At 40.2% G+C, this 24,118-nt stretch overlaps 1 protein-coding gene across 1 annotated transcript in view; it reads left to right on the forward strand.

The window, feature by feature from the left end:
- Positions 1–2,605: 2,605 nt before the first annotated feature.
- The window catches only part of CAPN14 (calpain 14), a 35,170-nt gene continuing 13,657 nt past the window's right edge, over positions 2,606–24,118 (forward strand). Inside the window, exons 1-14 of the mRNA XM_040430605.1 lie at positions 2,606–2,647; positions 9,470–9,831; positions 11,750–11,816; positions 12,301–12,419; positions 14,821–14,957; positions 16,770–16,944; positions 17,299–17,364; positions 17,462–17,547; positions 17,845–17,919; positions 20,057–20,217; positions 20,318–20,481; positions 21,045–21,056; positions 22,027–22,232; positions 22,366–22,405. Of these exons, the coding sequence (XP_040286539.1) occupies positions 9,550–9,831; positions 11,750–11,816; positions 12,301–12,419; positions 14,821–14,957; positions 16,770–16,944; positions 17,299–17,364; positions 17,462–17,547; positions 17,845–17,919; positions 20,057–20,217; positions 20,318–20,481; positions 21,045–21,056; positions 22,027–22,232; positions 22,366–22,405 (1,590 nt within the window). The 5' untranslated portion in view covers positions 2,606–2,647; positions 9,470–9,549. The remainder of the gene's footprint in view (positions 2,648–9,469; positions 9,832–11,749; positions 11,817–12,300; positions 12,420–14,820; positions 14,958–16,769; positions 16,945–17,298; positions 17,365–17,461; positions 17,548–17,844; positions 17,920–20,056; positions 20,218–20,317; positions 20,482–21,044; positions 21,057–22,026; positions 22,233–22,365; positions 22,406–24,118) is intronic.

Genomic DNA, 24,118 nt, shown 5'->3' on the forward strand with positions numbered 1-24,118 from the left:
TCCATAAAACCTAGGTTTAGGAAAGACAATTGTCATGAACATAGTGAATAATGTTGCCCTCTAGTGGTGATCTGCTGTAATAGCGAGCCAGAAGAATCTGCTTTTCCTTTGATGTAGGTTAGAAAAACATGTCTGTCATTATTCCATATGAATAATAACTTGAAGTGACTATCAACAAATTATGATAATCATAGCCTATAAAAATGATTAGCATAGTGTAAGAGGAGCTGAAGAATATTTAGCAACCCTGCTTGCTTTTTGTAAAGGGTTGTGTAATTCTTAGGAAAAAGGGGCTGGATATTTAGCAGAAACAGCGACACTCTTGTCCTTAGGTCGTGTATGGTATTGCAGCTCTTCGCCATTCAACTGGCCACAAGATATAGGCCATGGACAAGTGACGCTGTTTCTAGAAAGAAAAGATCATTCCTCTAATCTTAGGCTGTCTCTTTAAGGATTCCATGCCTCTACAGCTGGTACTGACACATAGGATGTAACTATGGACATGCACATGTAAGAGCCAAAAGTACACAGCTCCTTTAAGCTTTAAGTGAATGTTCACTCTTGAACCTAATTGTATTTCTTACATCTAAACCAATCAAAAATGAAGTGCTGATGCACAGCTCCAAATCCCCTGCATACGCACAGAGATAAATGAAAAAAATCTGTCTACCTGCAGCCACCACTAGAGGGAGTGCAGGAGCTTACTGTGTACAGTATGCTGAAAGCACCTGTTCTCCCTCTAGTGGTGGCTGTAGGTAGATAGAATTATAAGTGAGCTCCCTCTAGTGGTGGTTCCAGTTAGACAGAATAAAAAGTAAGCTCTTTCTAGTGGTGGCTGCAGGTAGACAGAATTATAAGTGAGCTCCTTCTAGTGGTGGCTGCAAGAAGACAGAATTATAAGTGAGCTCCCTCTAGTGGTGGCTGCAGGTAGAATTATAAGAAGTAGGCTCCTTCTAGTGGTGGCTTCCAGTAGACAGAATTATAAGTGAGCTCCCTCTAGTGGTGGCTGCAGGTAGAATTATAAGTGAGCTCCTTCTACTGGTGGCTGCAAGCAGACAGAATTATAAGTGAGCTCCCTCTAGTGGTGGCTGCAGGTAGACAGAATTATAAGTGAGCTCTCTCTAGCAGTGGCTGCAGGTAGACAGAATTACACGTGAGCTCCCTATAGTGGTGGCTGCAGGTAGACAGAATTATAAGTGAGCTCCCTCTAGTGGTGGCTGCAGGTAGACAGAATTATAAGTGAGCTCCGTCTAGTGGTGGCTGCAGGTAGACAGAATTATAAGTGAACTCCCTCTGGTGGTGGCTGCAGGTAGACAGAATTATAAGTGAGCTCCCTCTAGTAGTGGCTGCAGGTAGATAGAATTATAAGTAAGCTCCCTCTAGTGGTGGCTGCAGGTAGACAGAATTATAAGTGAGCTCCCTCTAGTGGTGGCTGCAGGTAGACAGAATTATGAGTGAGCTCCCTCTAGTGGTGGCTGCAGGTAGACAGAATTATGAGTGAGCTCCCTCTAGTGGTGGCTGCAGGTAGACAGAATTATGAGTGAGCTCCCTCTAGTGGTGGCTGCAGGTAGACAGAATTATAAGTGAGCTTCCTCTAGTGGTGGCTGCAGGTAGACAGAATTATAAGTGAGTTTTCTCTAGTGATGGCTGCAGGTAGATAGAATTATAAGTGAGCTCCGTCTAGTGGTGGCTGCAGGTAGATAGAATTATAAGTGAGCGCCCTCTAGTGGCGGCTGCAGGTAGACAGAATTATAAGTGAGCTCCCTCTAGTGGTGGATGCAGGTAGATAGAATTATAAGTGAGCTCCGTCTAGTGGTGGCTGCAGGTAGATAGAATTATAAGTGAGCTCCCTCTAGTGGCGGCTGCAGGTAGACAGAATTATAAGTGAGCTCCCTCTAGTGGTGGCTGCACGTAGACAGAATTATAAGTGAGCTCCCTCTAGTGGTGGCTGCAGGTAGACAGAATTATAGTGAGCTCCCTCTAGTGGTGGCTGCAGGTAGACAGAATTATAAGTGAGCTCCCTCTGGTGGTGGCTGCAGGTAGACAGAATTATAGTGAGCTCCCTCTGGTGGTGGCTGCAGGTAGACCTTGGTAGATTTTCTTATTTGTTTTTGTGTTATCTCTATGCAGGGGATTTGGAGCTGTGTATCAGAAAAATGGAGATCTGACCGCTATAAAGATACATTAATATGAATCAGCACAGTGTTGGACACTTAAGTCTAGAACCAGTGGGATGTTGTACAAGTTCATGCCCCTAGACCTGGATCATGGCCACCCTTATGATTTGGTTGTCACCCAGCTTTCCTGCATTTCTAAATGGCAGAATTGTCCGGTCAGGTATGTGTGACTGTATAACACACATACTGTCACCCAGCTTCTCCAGAAGCTACAAGGCAAGGTATGCACAGTGATCTTGTGAGTACTTTGTGTCCCGCAGGTTGCAACATGCAGAGAACAGGGCGGCCTGTGAGCACCAGGGGGCAGGTGTTATACCTGTGCCTGCATTCTAAGCCGCTGACAGCAGAGGTGGAGCCGCCACACGTCACCGGCCGGGCGCCTTATAAGCTGGGATTCAGAAATTGGGAGTCATTTACTGCAAGAGACACAAGGAAATAGTAGAGAGGACGAAAGCTGCTACATAAAACAGGTCTGTCGCCTGCTCTGCTATACTAGAAGTGGCCGATAGCATTATAAGGATAGATTATTATTATTATTATTATTGTTATTATTATTTTGCCTTTTATAGGGTAATATTATTTTATCTTCTATCTCGTGCCTGTTACATAATTTATTATATTAGTTTTATATTTTATTTTATAATTTTATTTTTATATTTTTTATTTTATCTACTTATAAATCATTTTTATTTATTAATACGTTTTATTTGTTTAGCTTTCTGAAAAATGATTACATTATTATTACATTATTCGCAATTTAATTTCTTAAAATGTTGTTTTCTTCTTCTTGTATAAATTGGTTTTATGATTTTATTAGTTATCCTATAGTCTTCTATAGGGTAATGTTATTTTATCTGTATCTAGGTTGATACATTATTCACTAGATTATTTTTATATTATTTTTGGATAATTGTTGTGTACTTGTAATTGGAAGCAGAGTTGAAACTATAGGGGGTGTGCAGAAGTAGCAGCCGTACCTAGGCCCATCTCCCCGAAAAGGCCATTCTGTATGGAGGATGGTGGGGAGGGGGGCTGTCACTGATTCTGCATTGGGGCCAAGGTGCTTGAAATTACTCCTTTGGCTGTTATTAAAATTGATCGGTCTTCACTAATGATCGGCTAAGGGTCTCGCATACAAACGTTGTCTTTAGCCTGCACTGCATTAAAAAAAAAATCTAGTGCTATTTGGAAACCATCAACAAGCAGGCCAATTGCTGCTGGCAGATTTTGCTATGACTTCATTCTATTTATGCCTTGTGTGAATCCCACCGTGTAAATGATAAGCCGTACAGTAAATGGAGACTGGCGTATATATGAAATAGTTTACTGGTGTGAATACATGTTACAATGTATCATGATCTGGAGCCAAAGCCAAAAAGATCACCTATGTTCTAATCGTACAAAAAAAAAAATCCCCAGCCATCTGCTGGCTGATATGTGGTACTGCATGTGTTCTGTAATATAAGGTGTAGAACTACAAGTCTCAGCATTGCACCAAGGAGACCTGGCAATGCATTATGGGAATATTTACCCAGTTTTTGCTATGATACACTTATTAACCTTTCATTATGAGTCGCTCCAATTATCGGAGACTTTTATAATTGAGCCTTACGCCTGCTCTCTTGAAATCCTGCCAGAGGGCAGCAGTCCAAGTAGTTCAGACACAGTCAGTGTCATTTAGGAGTTTTATGGGTAATATAGATGGTTACATAGATTATTTTTTTTTGCATTACTTTGTGATAAATTAGGTGTTTTGCGGCAGAGAGTAGATTCATTTTATACATTTTGGTATTTAGTGCTTATAAAAGACCCTCTGTTTGTGCGACCCCCACTCCATGTACTCACACCCCACGGGGGGGGGAGGGGGGGGGGGCAGCTATTTTTGCGGACTGGCACTATATATTAGTTTCCTACGAAGTAAACAACATGTGATGTGGCCACCTGCTGTGAAAGGGAAAGAAAGTACAGCAACCGTCACGCGATGTTCATGTCCGTGTTCAGTAAGACTAGAAAAATGCCGGAGTTATGACATCTGCAGATATTTCCAGGTGGAACGTACTGTATTCAGCTTTATGTAAATGCAGATTACTAATACTGCAAAACAGAGACAAGATGAGAGGCAGCGAGGGCGCGGTCACATGGGGACGCTGCATCACCCCAAACATAGCAGTGTGAACTGTGACATACCGCAAAGAGGGTGAAAGCAGGAAGAGATGACAAAAGAGGGAGGGAAATAAAGACCAGGGATGAAGCTGTGAGATGGGGGTTTCTTCATAATCGTTTCCATAGGAGCAGTATTATAGTAGTTATATTCTTGTACATAGGAGCAGTATTATAGTAGTTATATTATTGTACATAGGAGGCAGTATTATAGTAGTTATATTCTTGTACATAGGAGCAGTATTATAGTAGTTATATTCTTGTACATAGGAGCAGTATTATAGTAGTTATATTATTGTACATAGGAGCAGTATTATAGTAGTTATATTATTGTACATAGGAGCAGTATTATAGTAGTTATATTCTTGTACATAGGAGAAGTATTATAGTAGTTATATTCTTGTACATAGGAGGCAGTATTATAGTAGTTATATTCTTGTACATAGGAGGCAGTATTATAGTAGTTATATTCTTGTACATAGGAGCAGTATTATAGTAGTTATATTCTTGTACATAGGGGGCAGTATTATAGTAGTTATATTCTTGTATATAGGGGGCAGTATTATACTAGTTATATTCTTGTACATAGGAGGCAGTATTATAGTAGTTATATTCTTGTACATAGGAGCAGTATTATAGTAGTTATATTCTTGTACATAGGGGGCAGTATTATAGTAGTTATATTCTTGTATATAGGGGGCAGTATTATACTAGTTATATTCTTGTACATAGGAGGCAGTATTATAGTAGTTATATTCTTGTACATAGGAGGCAGTATTATAGTAGTTATATTCTTGTACACAGGAGGCAGTATTATAGTAGTTATATTCTTGTACATAGGGGCAGTATTATAGTAGCTATATTCTTGTACATAGGAGCAGTATTATAGTAGTTATATTCTTGTACATAGGAGGCAGTATTATAGTAGTTATATTCTTGTACATAGGAGGCAGTATTATAGTAGTTATATTCTTGTACATAGGAGACAGTATTATAGTAGTTATATTCTTGTACATAGGAGCAGTATTATAGTAGTTATATTATTGTACATAGGAGGCAGTATTATAGTAGTTATATTCTTGTACATAGGAGCAGTATTATAGTAGTTATATTCTTGTACATAGGAGCAGTATTATAGTAGTTATATTCTTGTACATAGGAGGCAGTATTATAGTAGTTATATTCTTGTACATAGGAGGCAGTATTATAGTAGTTATATTCTTGTACATAGGAGCAGTATTATAGTAGTTATATTCTTGTACATAGGGGGCAGTATTATAGTAGTTATATTCTTGTACATAGGGGGCAGTATTATACTAGTTATATTCTTGTACATAGGAGGCAGTATTATAGTAGTTATATTCTTGTACATAGGAGGCAGTATTATAGTAGTTATATTCTTGTACATAGGAGCAGTATTATAGTAGTTATATTCTTGTACATAGGGGGCAGTATTATAGTAGTTATATTCTTGTATATAGGGGGCAGTATTATACTAGTTATATTCTTGTACATAGGAGGCAGTATTATAGTAGTTATATTCTTGTACATAGGAGGCAGTATTATAGTAGTTATATTCTTGTACACAGGAGGCAGTATTATAGTAGTTATATTCTTGTACATAGGGGCAGTATTATAGTAGCTATATTCTTGTACATAGGAGCAGTATTATAGTAGTTATATTCTTGTACATAGGAGGCAGTATTATAGTAGTTATATTCTTGTACATAGGAGGCAGTATTATAGTAGTTATATTCTTGTACACAGGAGGCAGTATTATACCAGTTATATTCTTGTACATAGGAGGCAGTATTATAGTAGTTATAGTCTTGTACATAGGAGCAGTATTATAGTAGTTATATTCTTGTACATAGGAGCAGTATTATAGTAGTTATATTCTTGTACATAGGAGCAGTATTATAGTAGTTATATTCTTGTACATAGGAGGCAGTATTATAGTAGTTATATTCTTGTACATAGGAGGCAGTATTATAGTAGTTATATTCTTGTACATAGGAGCAGTATTATAGTAGTTATATTCTTGTAGATAGGAGCAGTATTATAGTAGTTATATTCTTGTACATAGGAGCAGTATTATAGTAGTTATATTCTTGTACATAGGAGCAGTATTATAGTAGTTATATTCCTGTACATAGGAGCAGTATTATAGTAGTTATATTCTTATACATAGGAGCAGTATTATAGTAGTTATATTCTTGTACATAGGAGCAGTATTATAGTAGTTATATTCTTGTACATAGGAGCAGTAATATAGTAGTTATATTCTTGTACATAGGGGGCAGTATTATAGTAGTTGTGTTCTTGTACGTAGGAGGCAGTATTATAGTAGTTATATTCTTGTACATAGGAGCAGTATTATAGTAGATATATCCTTGTACATAGGAGCAGTATTATAGTAGTTACATTCTTGTACATAGGAGCAGTATTATAGTAGTTATATTCTTGTACATAGGAGGCAGTATTATAGTAGTTATATTCTTGTATATAGGAGGCAGTATTATAGTAGTTATATTCTTGTACATAGGAGGCAGTATTATAGTAGTTATATTCTTGCACATAGGGCAGTATTATAGTAGTTATATTCTTGTATATAGGAGGCAGTATTATAGTAATTATATTCTTGTACATAGGAGGCAGTATTATAGTAGTTATATTCTTATACATAGGAGCAGTATTATAGTAGTTATATTCTTGTACATAGGAGGCAGTATTATAGTAGTTATATTCTTATACATAGGAGCAGTATTATAGTAGTTATATTCTTGCACATAGGAGGCAGTATTATAGTAGTTATATTCTTGTACATAGGAGGCAGTATTATAGTAGTTATATTCTTGTACATAGGAGCAGTATTATAGTAGTTATATTCTTGTACATAGGAGCAGTATTATAGCAGTTATATTCTTGTACATAGGGGGCAGTATTATAGTAGTTATATTCTTGTACATAGGAGGCAGTATTATAGTAGTTATATTCTTGTACATAAGAGCAGTATTATAGTAGTTATATTCTTGTACATTGGAGCAGTATTATAGTAGTTATATCCTTGTACATAGGAGGCAGTATTATAGTAGTTATATTCTTGTACATAGGAGCAGTATTATAGTAGTTATATTCTTGTACATAGGAGCAGTATTATAATAGTTATATTCTTGTACATAGGAGCAGTATTATAGTAGTTATATTCTTGTACATAGGAGCAGTATTATAGCAGTTATATTCTTGTACATGGGAGCAGTATTATAGTAGTTATATTCTTGTACATAGGAGGCAGTATTATAGTAGTTATATTCTTGTACATAGGAGCAGTATTATAGTAGTTATATTCTTGTACATAGGAGCAGTATTATAGCAGTTATATTCTTGTACATAGGAGCAGTATTATAGTAGTTATATTCTTGTACATAGGAGCAGTATTATAGTAGTTATATTCTTGTACATAGGAGCAGTATTATAGTAGTTATATTCTTGTACATAGGAGCAGTATTATAGTAGTTATATTCTTGTACATAGGAGCAGTATTATAATAGTTATATTCTTGTACATAGGAGCAGTATTATAGTAGTTATATTCTTGTACATAGGAGCAGTATTATAGCAGTTATATTCTTGTACATGGGAGCAGTATTATAGTAGTTATATTCTTGTACATAGGAGGCAGTATTATAGTAGTTATATTCTTGTACATAGGAGCAGTATTATAGTAGTTATATTCTTGTACATAGGAGCAGTATTATAGTAGTTATATTCTTGTACATAGGAGCAGTATTATAGTAGTTATATTCTTGTACATAGGAGCAGTATTATAATAGTTATATTCTTGTACATAGGAGCAGTATTATAGTAGTTATATTCTTGTACATAGGAGCAGTATTATAGCAGTTATATTCTTGTACATGGGAGCAGTATTATAGTAGTTATATTCTTGTACATAGGAGGCAGTATTATAGTAGTTATATTCTTGTACATAGGAGCAGTATTATAGTAGTTATATTCTTGTACATAGGAAACCATTACTGCATGCTGACAGTTGTACCGTAGTTTTGCAGCAGATAGGGACCTACTTTGTCTGTAGGACACGTGAATGCTAATTAAGAAACAGAACATATCATAATTACTTTCAGTGATTAGGCAGAACAGATGTATTGTACAATCCTTTCATTACCGTATCCAATATGATGACATACATACGTGTACCCTCTGACCTGGGTTGGCACATTAATCTGTCATTCTTTGTTATTCTTACTTTCTGCTGGATTAGTTGGTGGCATCACATTGATGGGTTTGGTATTATGGCTCAGAAGGTTGTGCCACCTCATGTGACTGCGCTGGCACTGTTGTTGTTGCTGTCTGCTACACGTGAGTGAACTCTCTATCTTGTGTAGACCAGTGACTAACCAGGTTACAATCCGCAGCCTGCGCCCGGGGTTCCTGACTCATCCACATGGCACCTGTCTTCAGCAGTCATGCCTGATCTCTAGTGAAACTCACTGACTCTACACATTTTGATGCCTGTGGCAAAAAAAGTTTTATTAAAGTTTTAGGATAAAAGCTCCCACTGGAAAAGAAGATGGTGCCACCCTGAGCTATGGGTCCTACTCCATAGGGGGACCATGTACACATCATTTAAAGGGAAGTTCCATGCGATGTGCACCAATGATTGGTTTATCTCCTTTTAAGTAGCCAGATTTAAAATTTAGGATCTCGATAAAGCTGCGTGATAACAGTTCAAATATTTAATTCCACTGCTCCATAATAATTTCCCCTTTCAGTAAAGCTGACTGACAACCAATGATAGCCGCCATAACATTTCCCTACTGGGTGCCACACAGCTTTTCCAGATATCTGACAGTAATTTGCCTAGTGACACAGTTATGGATCCTCTCCTGCCCATAATATTGCTTAAAGGGATGCTTCAAATACACCTTTTCATGCCTGGTGCGGGGCCCAAGAGGGCGGAGCATGACAAAAGGATTCAAAGAAGACCAAAGACAGAATCCCTGTGTCATGCTCCACCCCCTCAGACCCTACCCTTGGCATAACTCATCATCCCTTTAATTGCGTCCGTTTTGGATCTCATATTTACATATTGCATATGTTTGTATTTTTCAGTACACGCCTGGGAATCACCATAATCCTTTTGAGTATTGTCTTGGAGGACTAATTGGAAGGATCTCCATCGATAGACCTTTATGCCAATCAGGTCAGGGAGGCGCAAAACCTCGACCAAACTCTTCAAGATGCCTCGTCTCTCCTTCATCACCGGGGGGAAGAAGGCAAAGCGGATGGTACGAACAGGGACCTTCAGGAAGCCTCGGAAGCTGCAGAGTCAGGACTACCAGACCTTACTGGAGAACTGTCTGAGGAGGAAGCAGCTGTTTGTGGATGAGACCTTCCCGGCCGAGATCAGCTCCATCGGCAGCGGAGACCTGTTACGAAAAGTGCCGCCGTCCGTGGAATGGAGGAGGCCACACGTGGGTGAAATTTTCTATTACAGTGACACGACTTGAGATTTGTTACAATTGTATCCATTCTAGACAATGGTCTGTAAGATAAACAAACTGAACTCCAGACTGATACATTGTAACAAGCTGTCAGGACAAGAGATTCTGATAGAGGATTGACTAGACTGGATACAATTGTAACAAACCCTCAGCTGCAAGCCGTCTTAAGTCTGTACAATTTTAACTGAATCTCCTCCATATATTCGTTGTCATATACGTCCCTAATATCACAAATCACAATTTATACCTGAATGGAACGTTAAAAATGAAAATAATAAATCTTTAAAACGTATGTTTATTTAAAAAAAAGGAGCGAGGACCTAAATCTCCCCCCCTCCCCCATGAGGTCATACCTGCTAGCCTTAGGTAACATAAGCAGTGATGGCCAGTTCGCCGTGTTCGCCCGCGAACATATGCGGGCTGCCATCTTTTTTCACAAGTCCGGCGATGCACGGGTAAGCCCTTAATTCAAAATACCGGAATGCCGGATTCATCCTTCCTGTCTGCGCAGAACGGTAAAAATGTGAAAAAAAATCGAAACGGATCCGTTCTTGCAATGTATCCTGATCAGTCTTAAAATGCCATCAGTTTGCATACGTTTTGCCGGATTCCTCTGCTGCAAGTGTGAAAGTAGCCTTAGTCTTAGGCCTTGCAGTCCTTGCAGTGATATCTGCTGTGCATAGTTGCAGGGTGGCGCATTTGGTTGCACCCTCTGTGCGGCATTCACCTCCTGCAGCCAACCACCAGTCTTCTGTGGCCCAATGTTACCATCAGATTAAGGCCTCATGCACACGACAGTATTTTTTCACGGTCCGCAAAATGGGGTTCCGTTGTTCCGTGATCCGTTTCCGTTTTTGTTTCCGTGTGTCTTCCTTGATTTTTGGAGGATCACCAGACATGAAGGAAAGTGAAAAAAAATCGAAGTCAAGTTTGTCTTGCAAATGATAAGAAAAAATCCGCGGCCGCGGATGACATTCTTGTGTGCCTCCGTGTTTTTTCACCTACCCATTGACTTGAATGGGTCCGCGAACCGTTGTCCGTGAAAAAAATAGGACAGGTCATATTTTTTTGACGGACTGGAAACACGGATCACGGACGCGGATGACAAACGGTGCATTATCCGAGTTTTCAACGGACCCATTGGAAGTCAATGGGTCCGCAGAAAATCACGGAAAACGGAACAACGGACACGGAACACAACAACGGTCGTGTGCATGAGGCCTAAGGCACTTCAGGTCCTTGAACGCTGCTTGTATCTCACTAGATGCAACCAGGGTTAGGGCTCATGCACACGACCGTATGTATTTTGCGGTCCGCAAAAAAAAACGGATCAACAAAAAATACGATGACATCCGTGTGCATTCTGTATTTTGCGGAACGGAATAGCTGGCCCCTAATACAACAGTCCTGTCCGTAATGCGGACAATAATAGGACATATCTTTTTGCGGAACGGAAATAATGCTAAAGGAGTCATTTCCGTTTTTTATTTTTTGCAGACCCATTGAAATGAATAGTACCGCATATGGTCTGCAAAAAAAACCTTGCTATCTCAGGAGGATTCAGGGATTGCTAGTCCAGCGATTGTCTTGTCTATTTTTACATTTTACAGCTCCAGCAACTTTTTTCTCCCGTATGTAATTAAATATGCTCCAGCTCCACAGGGAATACGCCGGCAGCGACGGCGGCGCATTGTGTAATATTTACGGCTTTCATTTTTTTTTTGCGCTTCGTGCACCTCTGTACTTAATTAAGAGACGGGACTGGCTGTAATTATTGCCGCACTGACGGGACTCGCATTTTTTATGTCAGACTGTAAAAGTGCGCGGAATATGCAAAAAGATAATGAGAAAAATGAAACACTGAGCTGTAATGTCCTCATCTTCACAGGAGCTGGTGAAGAATCCGCAGTTCCTCGAAAACGCCAGCCGCTTCGATTTGCACCAGGGGATCACAGGTAATAATGGGACTGTCGGCCTGTAAGGTGTCCAGATCAGTGGAGAATGGAGAGCCCTCAATTATTATTTGATGGGTTCTACTCCAGTCACATCCAAAGCTGCGTTTACAATCCTGCTGAATCCAACATGCTCATTGAGGTCGCTGAGGCCGAGAGCGAACAAAGAGGCAGAATTACAAATGCAGCTTTGAATGTGACTGGGGTACAAGGTATAAAGTAAGTAAAACAACATTTTGACAATATTATTGTTCCGCGGGGGCAGGGCTGTGTCATAATCTACACGTGTGTAGTTATCTTACCCTTATTTACCAGATCTTAGTGAACTTGGGATATTGGGAGTATGGCTTTACCTTTGCCCATAGACCTTAGCCCAAATTTGGCCCTTCTCGGGGATAGAATATATTTGGGGTGTGATAATAGCAGATCTGGTGTATTAAGGCTTCCTAGAGGGCTGGGTCATCTTTTTACTTTTACTCTCTTGTAGAAAATTGCTGGTTTTTGGCCGCCCTCGCCTCCGTCACTTTCCACAAAAATCTACTCAGTAACGTAGTCCCTCGCAACCAGAGCTTTGACAAGAATTATGCGGGAATCTTCCACTTCCGAGTGAGTATATAGCTGTGCCGATGAATTCTTCGTGTTATGCTTAGTGTAGTTCCTCGGGGGTGGTGCTTACTATAGAATTTAACCATAGGATATATGTGTGTCTCCGGAGGCCCCTCATGACACAATGTATCAGTTTTGCCTGGAATGTTACTTTTCATAATTAGCTGTGATCTGAAACAAGCCTGTGCATCGTTGATGAGGCAGTCTTCTGTGCAGCAAATACTAAAATAAAAAAAAGAATTATTTAAAGTTTTCCCTTAGCTGTTTTTTTTTCTTTTCTTTTTGTTCTACATAATTTCTCAGGCTTCATAATGGCTGAGTAGTAGAGATCTAAAAACAAGCCTGTGCAACATGGAGAGGCAGTACCCTGTACAGGAGACGCTAAAGTAGACTTATAACTTACCATCTTTATTCTGTCTGTTTGCCCCTCCGATGTCAGCCTCTCAGTTACATGTTTCTGTTGGCTGTGTAGGAAAGTTCTAGAACAGGTCTGTGCAGCGTGAAGAGGCAGTATACTGTACAGAAGATAGTACATCTAATGAAAGATTATAAGCATTCTAATCTTTATTTTGTCTGGATGCTCCCTCCAATGTCAGCCTCTCAGTTACATGTTTCTGTTGGCTGAGTAGAAAAGTTCTAGAACAGGTCTGTGCAGCGTGAAGAGGCAGTATACTGTACAGAAGATAGTACATCTAATGAAAGATTATAAGTATTCCAATCTTTCTTGTGTCTGGATGCTCCCTTCGTCAGCCTCTCAGTTACATGTTTCTGTTGGCTGTGTAGGAAAGTTCTAGAACAGGTCTGTGCAGTGTGAAGAGGCAGTATACTGTACAGAAGATAGTACATCTAATGAAAGATTATAAGCATTCCAATCTTTCTTGTGTCTGGATGCTCCCTCCAATGTCAGCCTCTCAGTTACATGTTTCTGTTGACTGTGTAGGAAAGTTCTAGAACAGGTCTGTGCAGCGTGAAGAGGCAGTAGACTGTACAGAAGATAGTACATCTAATGAAAGATTATAAGTATTCCAATCTTTCTTGTGTCTGGATGCTCCCTTCGTCAGCCTCTCAGTTACATGTTTCTGTTGGCTGTGTAGGAAAGTTCTAGAACAGGTCTGTGCAGTGTGAAGAGGCAGTATACTGTACAGAAGATAGTACATCTAATGAAAGATTATAAGCATTCCAATCTTTCTTGTGTCTGGATGCTCCCTCCAATGTCAGCCTCTCAGTTACATGTTTCTGTTGACTGTGTAGGAAAGTTCTAGAACAGGTCTGTGCAGCGTGAAGAGGCAGTAGACTGTACAGAAGATAGTACATCTAATGAAAGATTATAAGCATTCCAATCTTTCTTGTGTCTGGATGCTCCCTTCGTCAGGCCCCTCGTTTACATGTTTCTGTTGATTGAGAAGGAGAGATCTAGAACAAGTCTGTGCAGCATGGAGAGGGAGTACATGGCAAGGATATAACCTACAAGCATGTCTTCTGTCTTTATGTTTCTTCTCTCATCTTGCTTGTAATTCTTTAACTCTCTAGTCTGCATATTTTCTGTTGCTCGAGTAGGAACGATCTAGATTCTAGAACAACCATATGAGGCACGAAGAGGCAGTCTGTTGTATAGCAAATATTAGAACTAAAGCAGCAGTAGCAGAATCATTTGCCCTCTTTCGCTGCATACTTTGCAATCTTTTCATGCTTTTGTTATTTTTGGGGTGTGTGGGGGAGTATAAAACAAGCCTGTGTAAAATGAAGATGCAGTCTGTCGTAGAACAGACATCTGGTTGGTTGCTATGTGTTTGCCTCCTGTTTTGCTGCTATTGTTTACTGTGTATTTTATTAAGGCTCCGCATCCCTGCCGATTCTACCAGTGACCGTGCAGAGAGATCATTATAATCTCCTTGTAAAGCTCTGCTTTATGGTCCCGTCAGCTCGCTCTGCTCTCTGCGCAATCGCTTGGCATGCAGTAATGTTAATATTTATTTACTGCTCATCATTACTCTGCGTATTACTCAGCACGAGCCGCTACCTGTTAACCAGGCGGACTGTAAACTGTATTAAGCGTCCATTATCAGGGCTGTGCTCTGCGGAGGCTCCGCTCTACTGACCCCCAGCTCTAGCCTTACAAGGTGTCATCCGAATAAATAACGCAAATCGATGAAGGACGCTGATCTCGGCAGTTTTCTCCACTGATGGAGTAGGATTTGTTGTCCAGGGGCGCAGATGACTATTTCCGTTTTTTTCCGCGCCGGGGATATAAGTGTAGAATGATACAAATGCGCTTTTCTTTAGCAGACCGAGGTTGATTGAATGAGGCGCTGGATGCCTCAGAGGTGGAATTTATTCTATAGGACAATGTCATTATAACAATATAATGGTTGTGATAACGACGCGCGGTTATTCTTTCCAGTTCTGGCGCTTCGGGGAGTGGGTGGATGTGGTCGTGGACGATCGTCTGCCCGTGGACAAAGATGGAAAGCTCCTGTTTGTCTCATCCGCAAGGAAGAATCTGTTTTGGGGGGCTCTTTTGGAGAAAGCCTATGCCAAGTAAGTATTAAGATAGCATTAAGGTGTAGCAGAGCTGAGTTTGTCATTGCAGTTCTTTTCAGGCTACTCCACCAGCGGGTAACATTACTTCATGCCTTTGTGGATATAATTTAGTGTAGAGCAGAGATGCAGGTGGACAGTACTGATAATGCACCCCCCCCCCCCCCCCCAGCGCTTTAAAGGAAGATGGCTGCCGGCGGAACATGTATCCTACGGACGGGGTGTTAGTTTCAAGTTTTTAAAGGTGACATTTGGGTAGCGAGTGAAAGGAGAGACTGAAAGGAGAGACATCTCCTCCTAACCAGAGGGAGCCTTTAAGTGACAGGTTCAGCTCTGCTACATCTGTATGCCTGCATTAGGCTCATTATAGATTTTCCATTAAATTCCCATTACTATATGGACTGAAGACGCAGTCAGGCTAAGTGAGATTTGATGACCCGTCTACCGTCATTAGTAATAACACGTAGGTGTACATGAATTCCTGTCGTGCCTTTGAGGCTTCATAAACCCGAGAACAAGTTCTACAAGATGCAAGATTTGATGAAGCATTGTAAGAAGATCCTGATGTAGCAGAGCTCTGGATGGGGAACGAGGACACGCGTTCATTTTATTTCGAAAATCTCATTCACTGCAGTCGGTCATTGTGTTCATCCGGAGTCTCCTCCTGGTTCATGAATAAAATTCCAAAATGACAGTACAGACTGACACGCAGGCAGAGCCATAAGAATAGGGAGTTGGGAGAGATTGCAACTTAACAATGTACATGCCTGCTGCGTGCATTTCATTGTCTGTAGACAACCGTTAGTGGGCACAGACATTAGTCCATGGCAGGCGTCAGCGATCTCTCCTACCCCAGCTGCTGAGAAACTACATCTCCTGCTCCATTCACTAGGAGTTCCAAGAATAACCGAGCAAGTGTGCCTGCTGGGAGTTGTAGTTTTCCAGCAGCTTGATATGGAATGAAGTGCAAGCAAGACTTTCAGTCAATTTAAGGAGACAGAGACGTTAAATTACATGAGAACTAGAGACCAAACGTTTAATACCAAACTAGCTGCATTTCCTCCACTTGTCCACCAGAGGGCAGTGGCGCAATACCGTTCCCCACCTCTATCGCTTTCTTATATACCCAAGTCAAAAGTTAGCTGTCTCTGAAGGGTTAAAGTTTTTTTTTTTTTGAGCAACACTTGATGCTGTCACTTAAGGCTAGGTCTACACGACGACATTTTGTCGCACCAATGTCGCGCGGCACTTTTTATAACGGCAGTCTATGGTGTCGCACTGCAAAATGCGACATGCTGCGACTGCGACAGTCGCAAAAAATCCATTCGAGATGGATTTTTCTGCGACTGTCGCATCGCAGTGGCGGCATGTCGCAGTGCGACACCATAGACTGCCGTTATAAAAATTGGTGCGACAATATGTCGCGCGACAAATGTTGCAGTGTAGTTGCGCCCTATGTGTCGTCGTGCAGACCTAGTCTAATCAGTCTATCATGCAGTGATCTATTTAGAGCGGTCCTCATTTAACCATGGCGAAAATCACCCCCTAGGATTAGCAGGCAGAGATTGGCATTTTAGTGTATTTCAAACAAAATCCTTCCAAAAAGATGTAATTCTGTTCCTAAAAGAGTGATAATGAGCTCTGACTCATTCGCATCCTCCTATTATATGTTGATGATGATTATTAATATTATTCATCCAGGAGTTTAGTTTTTTTTCTATATTTTGTGTTGTGTCCATCCAGTCTTCATTGAACCTTGCACTCTGATGACCCCTAGTGGCCGGATTTACTTATGACCTTCTTCTCCTGTAGGCTCTGTGGTTCTTATGAAGATTTACGGATCGGACAAGTGTCTGAAGCCCTGGTAGATTTCACCGGCGGAGTCAACTTAACCATCAAATTAGAGCAGGCCCCCGCGGACCTATGGCAGATCATGATGAGAGCGGCGTACAGCGGCTGTCTGATGGGATGCCAGACCCGCTCAGGGGTAAGTTCGCTCTGGTCTGCTCTACAAATCCATATGAATTCATAAGACATATATACTTTATACTAAAAATCATCAAATATTATACAGTATAACGGAGCCTGACTAATATTCATGACGGCTGACCGATACACACGATATACAGGAGACATGACTGACCGGACCCAGGTCCACGATGACCGCTTCACATTCACAGCGCCTATTCAGTTCTGGAAATACATTTATTTTGGTTTCAGAACTATTTTTTAAGTCTTCCCCCCCCCCCCCCCCCCCCCCCCCCTTTTTACATATTATAGAATTGTATCACTGACTGGAGGATGGCGGTTATAATAATCTCTGTCCTATCTTATATTTTAGCCTGAAAGAGTCCTGGAGAACGGGTTAGTTGCCGGACACGCGTACACTGTGACCGCCATCAGATCGGTAAGATCCGCTATTATAAATGCCGCCCTCTCTCCACCGTAAAGTAACGTTCTCCTTGTGGCATAAATGAGTAAATTCTTCCATCACTTCTCTCCAGGTGACCTGCAAATCCGGAACAGAAAACCTAGTCAGGCTGAGAAACCCATGGGGAAAGATTGAATGGAAAGGGAATTGGAGTGACAGGTAAGTGGAGAAAGCGATCTATATTAGAAGTCCTGACTGCCCTCTAGTGGACAGATGTGACACTACAGGGTGACAAAAGAGCAAATTTGAAGTGATTGAGTTTTTATTTTCAGATTTCAGACATTACCTTCTAGAGCTGAAATCCTAAAATCATTTTCTGTGCTGTGTGTTTTTTTTTAATTTTTTATGTGATTTGAAACCAGGATCCCAGCATGAAACTAATTTCAGGCAACCGAAGCACGGGCTGCATTTTTAATGCTTATTTCTGTGCATTTATTTGATTTTCTTTTTAACCAGTTCCTCAAAATGGGACCAACTCAGCCTCAAGGAAAGACTACTGCTGCGGAAGACCAGAGAGGATGGAGAATTCTGGTATGAAAACAGAATGACTTAGAGGCAATGTTCAGTTAGCACTGTTCTGAAACTGAGCTTTAAATCCATAGTTCAGACAGAGTTACATGAGGAAATTCTGACTTCCTGTAGACACCACTAGAGGGAGCTCAGGAGCTTAATACATACAGATACATACAGCCACCACTAGAGGGAGCTCAGGAGATTACTACATACAGATATATACAACCATGACTAGAGGGAGCCCAAGAGCTTACTACATACAGATGTATACAGTCACTACTAGAGGGAGCTCAGGAGATTACTGCATACAGATATATACAGCCACCACTAGAGGGAGCTCAGGAGATTACTGCATACAGATATATACAGCCACCACTAGAGGGAGCTCAGGAGATTACTGCATACAGATATATACAGCCACCACTAGAGGGAGCTCAGGAGATTACTGCATACAGATATATACAACCACCAATAGAGGGAGCACAGGAGCTTACTGCATACAGATATATACAGCCACCACTAGAGGGAGCTCAGGAGATTACTGCATACAGATATATACAGCCACCACTAGAGGGAGCTCAGGAGATTACTGCATACAGATATATACAACCACCAATAGAGGGAGCACAGGAGATTACTACATACAGATATATACAACCATGACTAGAGGGAGCCCAGGGGCTTACTACATACAGATGTATACAGTCACTACTAGAGGGAGCTCAGGAGATTACTGCATACAGATATATACAGCCACCACTAGAGGGAGCTCAGGAGATTACTGCATACAGATATATACAGCCACCACTAGAGGGAGCTCAGGAGATTACTGCATACAGATATATACAGCCACCACTAGAGAGAGCTCAGGAGATTACTGTATACAGATATATACAGTCACCACTAGGGGGAGCTCAGGTGCTTACTGCATACAGATATATACAGCCACCACTAGAGGGAGCTCAGGTGCTTACTGCATACAGATATATACAGTCACTACTAGAGGGAGCTCAGGAGATTACTGCATACAGATATATACAGCCACCACTAGAGGGAGTTCAGGAGATTACTGCATACAGATATATACAGCCTTTACTAGAGAGAGCTCAGGAGATTACTGCATACAGGTATATACAGCTACCACTAGAGGGAGCTCAGGTGCTTACTGCATACAGATATATACAGCCACCACTAGAGGGAGCTCAGGTGCTTACTGCATACAGATATATACAGTCACTACTAGAGGGAGCTCAGGAGATTACTGCATACAGATATATACAGCCACCACTAGAGGGAGCTCAGGAGATTACTGCATACAGATATATACAACCACCACTAGAGGGAGCTCAGGTGCTTACTGCATACAGATATATACAGTCACTACTAGAGGGAGCTCAGGAGATTACTGCATACAGATATATACAGCCACCACTAGAGGGAGCTCAGGAGATTACTGCATACAGATATATACAGTCACCACTAGGGGGAGCTCAGGTGCTTACTGCATACAGATATATACAGCCACCACTAGAGGGAGCTCAGGAGATTACTGCATACAGGTATATACAGCTACCACTAGAGGGAGCTCAGGTGCTTACTGCATACAGATATATACAGCCACCACTAGAGGGAGCTCAGGTGCTTACTGCATACAGATATATACAGTCACTACTAGAGGGAGCTCAGGAGATTACTGCATACAGATATATACAGCCACCACTAGAGGGAGCTCAGGAGATTACTGCATACATATATATACAGCCACCACTAGGAGGAGCTCAGGAGATTACTGCATACAGATATATACAGCCACCACTAGAGGGAGCTCAGGAGATTACTGCATACAGATATATACAACCACCACTAGAGGGAGCTCAGGAGATTACTGCATACAGATATATACAGCCACCACTAGAGGGAGTTCAGGAGATTACTGCATACAGATATATACAGCCACCACTAGAGGGAGCTCAGGAGATTACTGCATACAGATATATACAGCCACCACTAGAGGGAGCTCAGGTGCTTACTGCATACTGTCTTATTATTGAGTTCAGTGGATACACTGTATACTGTAACATTTCAATGTTGTCATATTGGACTATTATGCCCCTAAAACGATTCACATTGACCCTCTTTTTGGCTTTTGGCACAGGATGTCTATTGAAGATTTTGAGGCTCATTTCGTAGAGTTGGTCATCTGCAAGCTCACCCCTGACATGATGAGTCACGAGAACGGCAAAGAGTGGACATTATCAATGCAAATAGGGAAATGGGTGGAGGGCCGGACGGCGGGCGGCAGAATGACCTATACAGGTATTGTCCGGCTTCACCCCGACTGCTCCTGAGGCAGCACTGACCTCTGACCTGTCACCAGTTACTGATACATTGTATCCTTATATATATATATGTGCAGAATCCTACTGGAAAAACCCCCAGTACCGACTGAAGATCCTCTTAGGAGATGAGATGGAGAAATACACAAATGCCTGCAATGTTCTGGTGTCCCTTCTTCAAAAGCAGAACCACAAACACAGAAACCAGTGCCCCCCGCACTACATCGGGATCTCCATCTTCAAGGTGAGGGCACCATGGGCTTTTCAACCTTTTGCATATTTTCACTTTTGTGTATTCTGCTCCAGTCACACCCAGAGCTACTTTCAAAATGCTCTTGACTGCCCATCAGCTCCGAGCTCATAGAACCAGCTTCTATCTGCTCTCATAATTGATTCTGTTGCATTTTGGGAGATGTAGTTTTCGGTATCAGATCACTGATCATTGCCTGGTGCAAATGTCACAGCTCTGGTACCGAACCTAAGCAGAACATGCTCAGCTGGGTGGGAAGATGGTAAAAGGGCAGCTGCAGAATTATGAATGCAGCTTTGGATCTGACTGGAGTAAGACAGTGTAATTTGCAAAAATTATTTGGGGTATGAGTCATAGACTTTATATAAAACATTACCCCAGTTTTTAGAAGATGCAATGAGCTGCTATACAGTCTGACAGCCAGTGGGGGCAGTGCTGGGGTGTAAATCCATCCACACAGTCCCTATTTTCCTACAGTCCTGATTTCACTGTGAGCATTGCATTCTGGGAGATGTAACTTTTCTATCTCTGAATACATTCTTCTTTCTCTCTTCCAGGTGCCACTTGAGGTGAGTTGCAACAATGTTTCCACTGGAACTGTTCGTTGATACAATGTAGCAGAAGGAATCCATTCCTGACAATGGACTGTAAATTCTGCCTCCATTATTATGCCACCCCTGGAAGACTTAAAGTCAGAATCGTAAATTTAAATTGGCCAAAAAATTGATGGTCTTGCGATTATGAACTAAGTGTCGCGCCGGTCTGAACGCTTCGTCATAATTCAACAATAATAATTTTTAATCTGTAATTGCAGGTTTGGCTAAAAGTAGAAGGATGGGGGGAGGGGGCGATGAATGGAACAATAGAAATCACTAGAATCCGGGAGGTCAAATGCAGGTTTTATTGAACGGGGAGATTAATGCTGCAGGTTGTAGAAGCCGCCATCGCTTCCAGGGATCTGAAGGATAATAAATCCTGATATTGACTGGAACCTGCGGACATGTATTTATTTATCGGACAAATCGCGTCCAGTGAGATTATGGGGAAAAGAGAATATAAAGCTGAAAGTGTGAAATTATATTATTATTAGATATGAGATAGATAGATAGATAAATAGATAGAGATATAGATAGATAGATAGATAGATAGATAGATAGATAGATAGATAGATAGATAGATAGAGATAGATAGAGATAGATAGATAATAGATAGATAGATAGATAGATAGATAATAGATAGATAGATAGATAGATAGATAGATAATAGATAGATAGATAGATAGATAATAGATAATAGATAGATAATAGATGGATAGATAGATAGATAGATAATAGATAGATAGATAGATAGATAGATATGAGATAGATAGATAGATAGATAGATAGATAGATAGATAGATAGGAGATAGATAGATGATAGATAATAGATAGATAGATAGATAGATAATAGATAATAGATAGATAGAGATAGGAGATAAGACATTGATGATCTGTACAGATTTCTGACCTTGTACACACTGTATATCTCTCCCCTGCTCAGTATCAGGGTATAAGGACTCGGCTTCCACAAGAATTCTTCCTACTCAACCGTCCAGTCAACAACAAGTGCGTGTTCATCAATGAGCGGGAGGTGACCCAAGACTTCCACCTGCCCCCCGGCTCCTACGTCATTGTCCCTTCCACTGCGGAGCCCGGACAAGAATGCGAGTTCATCCTTCGTGTTTTCTCCAGAAATCATCTCCTAGAGTACGTGATCATGTCACCTTAACCTTTTCTTTTTCACTACAACTCCCAACATTTCTTTTCCTGATAAGTCTCAGATTAATGACAGATCGGTCACCCACAGTGTATTTATCTTATTTATGTCTACTTATTTTAGGGTTCAAGGAGAAAGTTCAAATACAGTTCTGTGCTGCAAGGTAAGGAAATTATGGCTATACTGGGACATATTAGAGTATAGTACCATTTATATTATACTACATAGGAGGCAGTATTATAGTAGTTATATTCTTGTACATAGGAGCAGTATTATAGTAGTTATATTCTTGTACATAGGAGCAGTATTATAGTAGTTATATTCTTGTACATAGGAGCAGTATTATAGTAGTTATATTCTTGTACATAGGAGCAGTATTATAGTAGTTATATTCTTGTACATAGGAGCAGTATTATAGTAGTTATATTCTTGTACATAGGAGCAGTATTATAGTAGTTATATTCTTGTACATAGGAGCAGTATTATAGTAGTTATATTCTTGTACATAGGAGGCAGTATTATAGTAGTTATATTCTTGTACATAGGAGCAGGATTATAGTAGTTATATTCTTGTACATAGGAGCAGTATTATAGTAGTTATATTCTTGTATATAGGAGCAGTATTATAGTAGTTATATTCTTGTACATAGGAGGCAGTATTATAGTAGTTATATCCTTGTACATAGGAGGCAGTATTATAGTAGTTATATTCTTGTACATAGGAGCAGTATTATAGTAGTTATATTCTTGTACATAGGAGCAGTATTATAGTAGTTATATTCTTGTACACAGGAGGCAGTATTATAGTAGTTATATTCTTGTACATAGGAGGCAGTATTATAGTAGTTATATTCTTGTATATAGGAGCAGTATTATAGTAGTTATATTCTTGTACATAGGAGCAGTATTATAGTAGTTATATTCTTGTACACAGGAGGCAGTATTATAGTAGTTATATTCTTGTACATAGGGGGCAGTATTATAGTAGTTATATTCTTGTACATAGGAGGCAGTATTATAGTAGTTATATTCTTGTACATAGGAGCAGTATTATAGTAGTTATATTCTTGTACATAGGAGGCAGTATTATAGTAGTTATATTCTTGTACATAGGGGGCAGTATTATAGCAGTTATATTCTTGTACATAGGAGCAGTATTATAGTAGTTATATTCTTGTACATAGGAGGCAGTATTATAGTAGTTATATTCTTGTACATAGGAGCAGTATTATAGTAGTTATATTCTTGTACATAGGAGGCAGTATTATAGTAGTTATATTCTTAACCAAATTTATTTTTATTCAAAGTAAGTAAGGCATATCAATCGATCACAAACCATCGTAGCATCACTTGTAAGGCAAAGTCACAAATCGGTCATGGAAGTGACCACAAATGCATGTCAGTGCAACACATGTTGTACAAAATGATACATCAAATGTGACAGACAATAAAAATCAAATATAACACAAATAAGAGGAAAAGAGAGGGACAGGAAGGGAAAGGAAAGGGGGGGGAGGTAGGGGAGTTTTCCCCAACTCCGTCAGGGGAACTTCCTATATGTCTTCCAGGGCGACCATAGTAGTTATATTCTTGTACATAGGGGGCAGTATTATAGTAGTTATATTCTTGTACATAGGAGCAGTATTATAGTAGTTATATTCTTGTACATAGGAGGCAGTATTATAGTAGTTATATTCTTGTACATAGGAGCAGTATTATAGTAGTTATATTCTTGTACATAGGAGCAGTATTATAGTAGTTATATTCTTGTACATAGGGGCAGTATTATAGTAGTTATATTCTTGTACATAGGAGCAGTATTATAGTAGTTATATTCTTGTACATAGGAGGCGGTATTATAGTAGTTATATTCTTG

The sequence above is a fragment of the Bufo bufo genome, chromosome 4, assembly GCF_905171765.1.
Source record: "Bufo bufo chromosome 4, aBufBuf1.1, whole genome shotgun sequence".
Classification (NCBI taxonomy): Eukaryota; Metazoa; Chordata; class Amphibia; order Anura; family Bufonidae; genus Bufo; species Bufo bufo.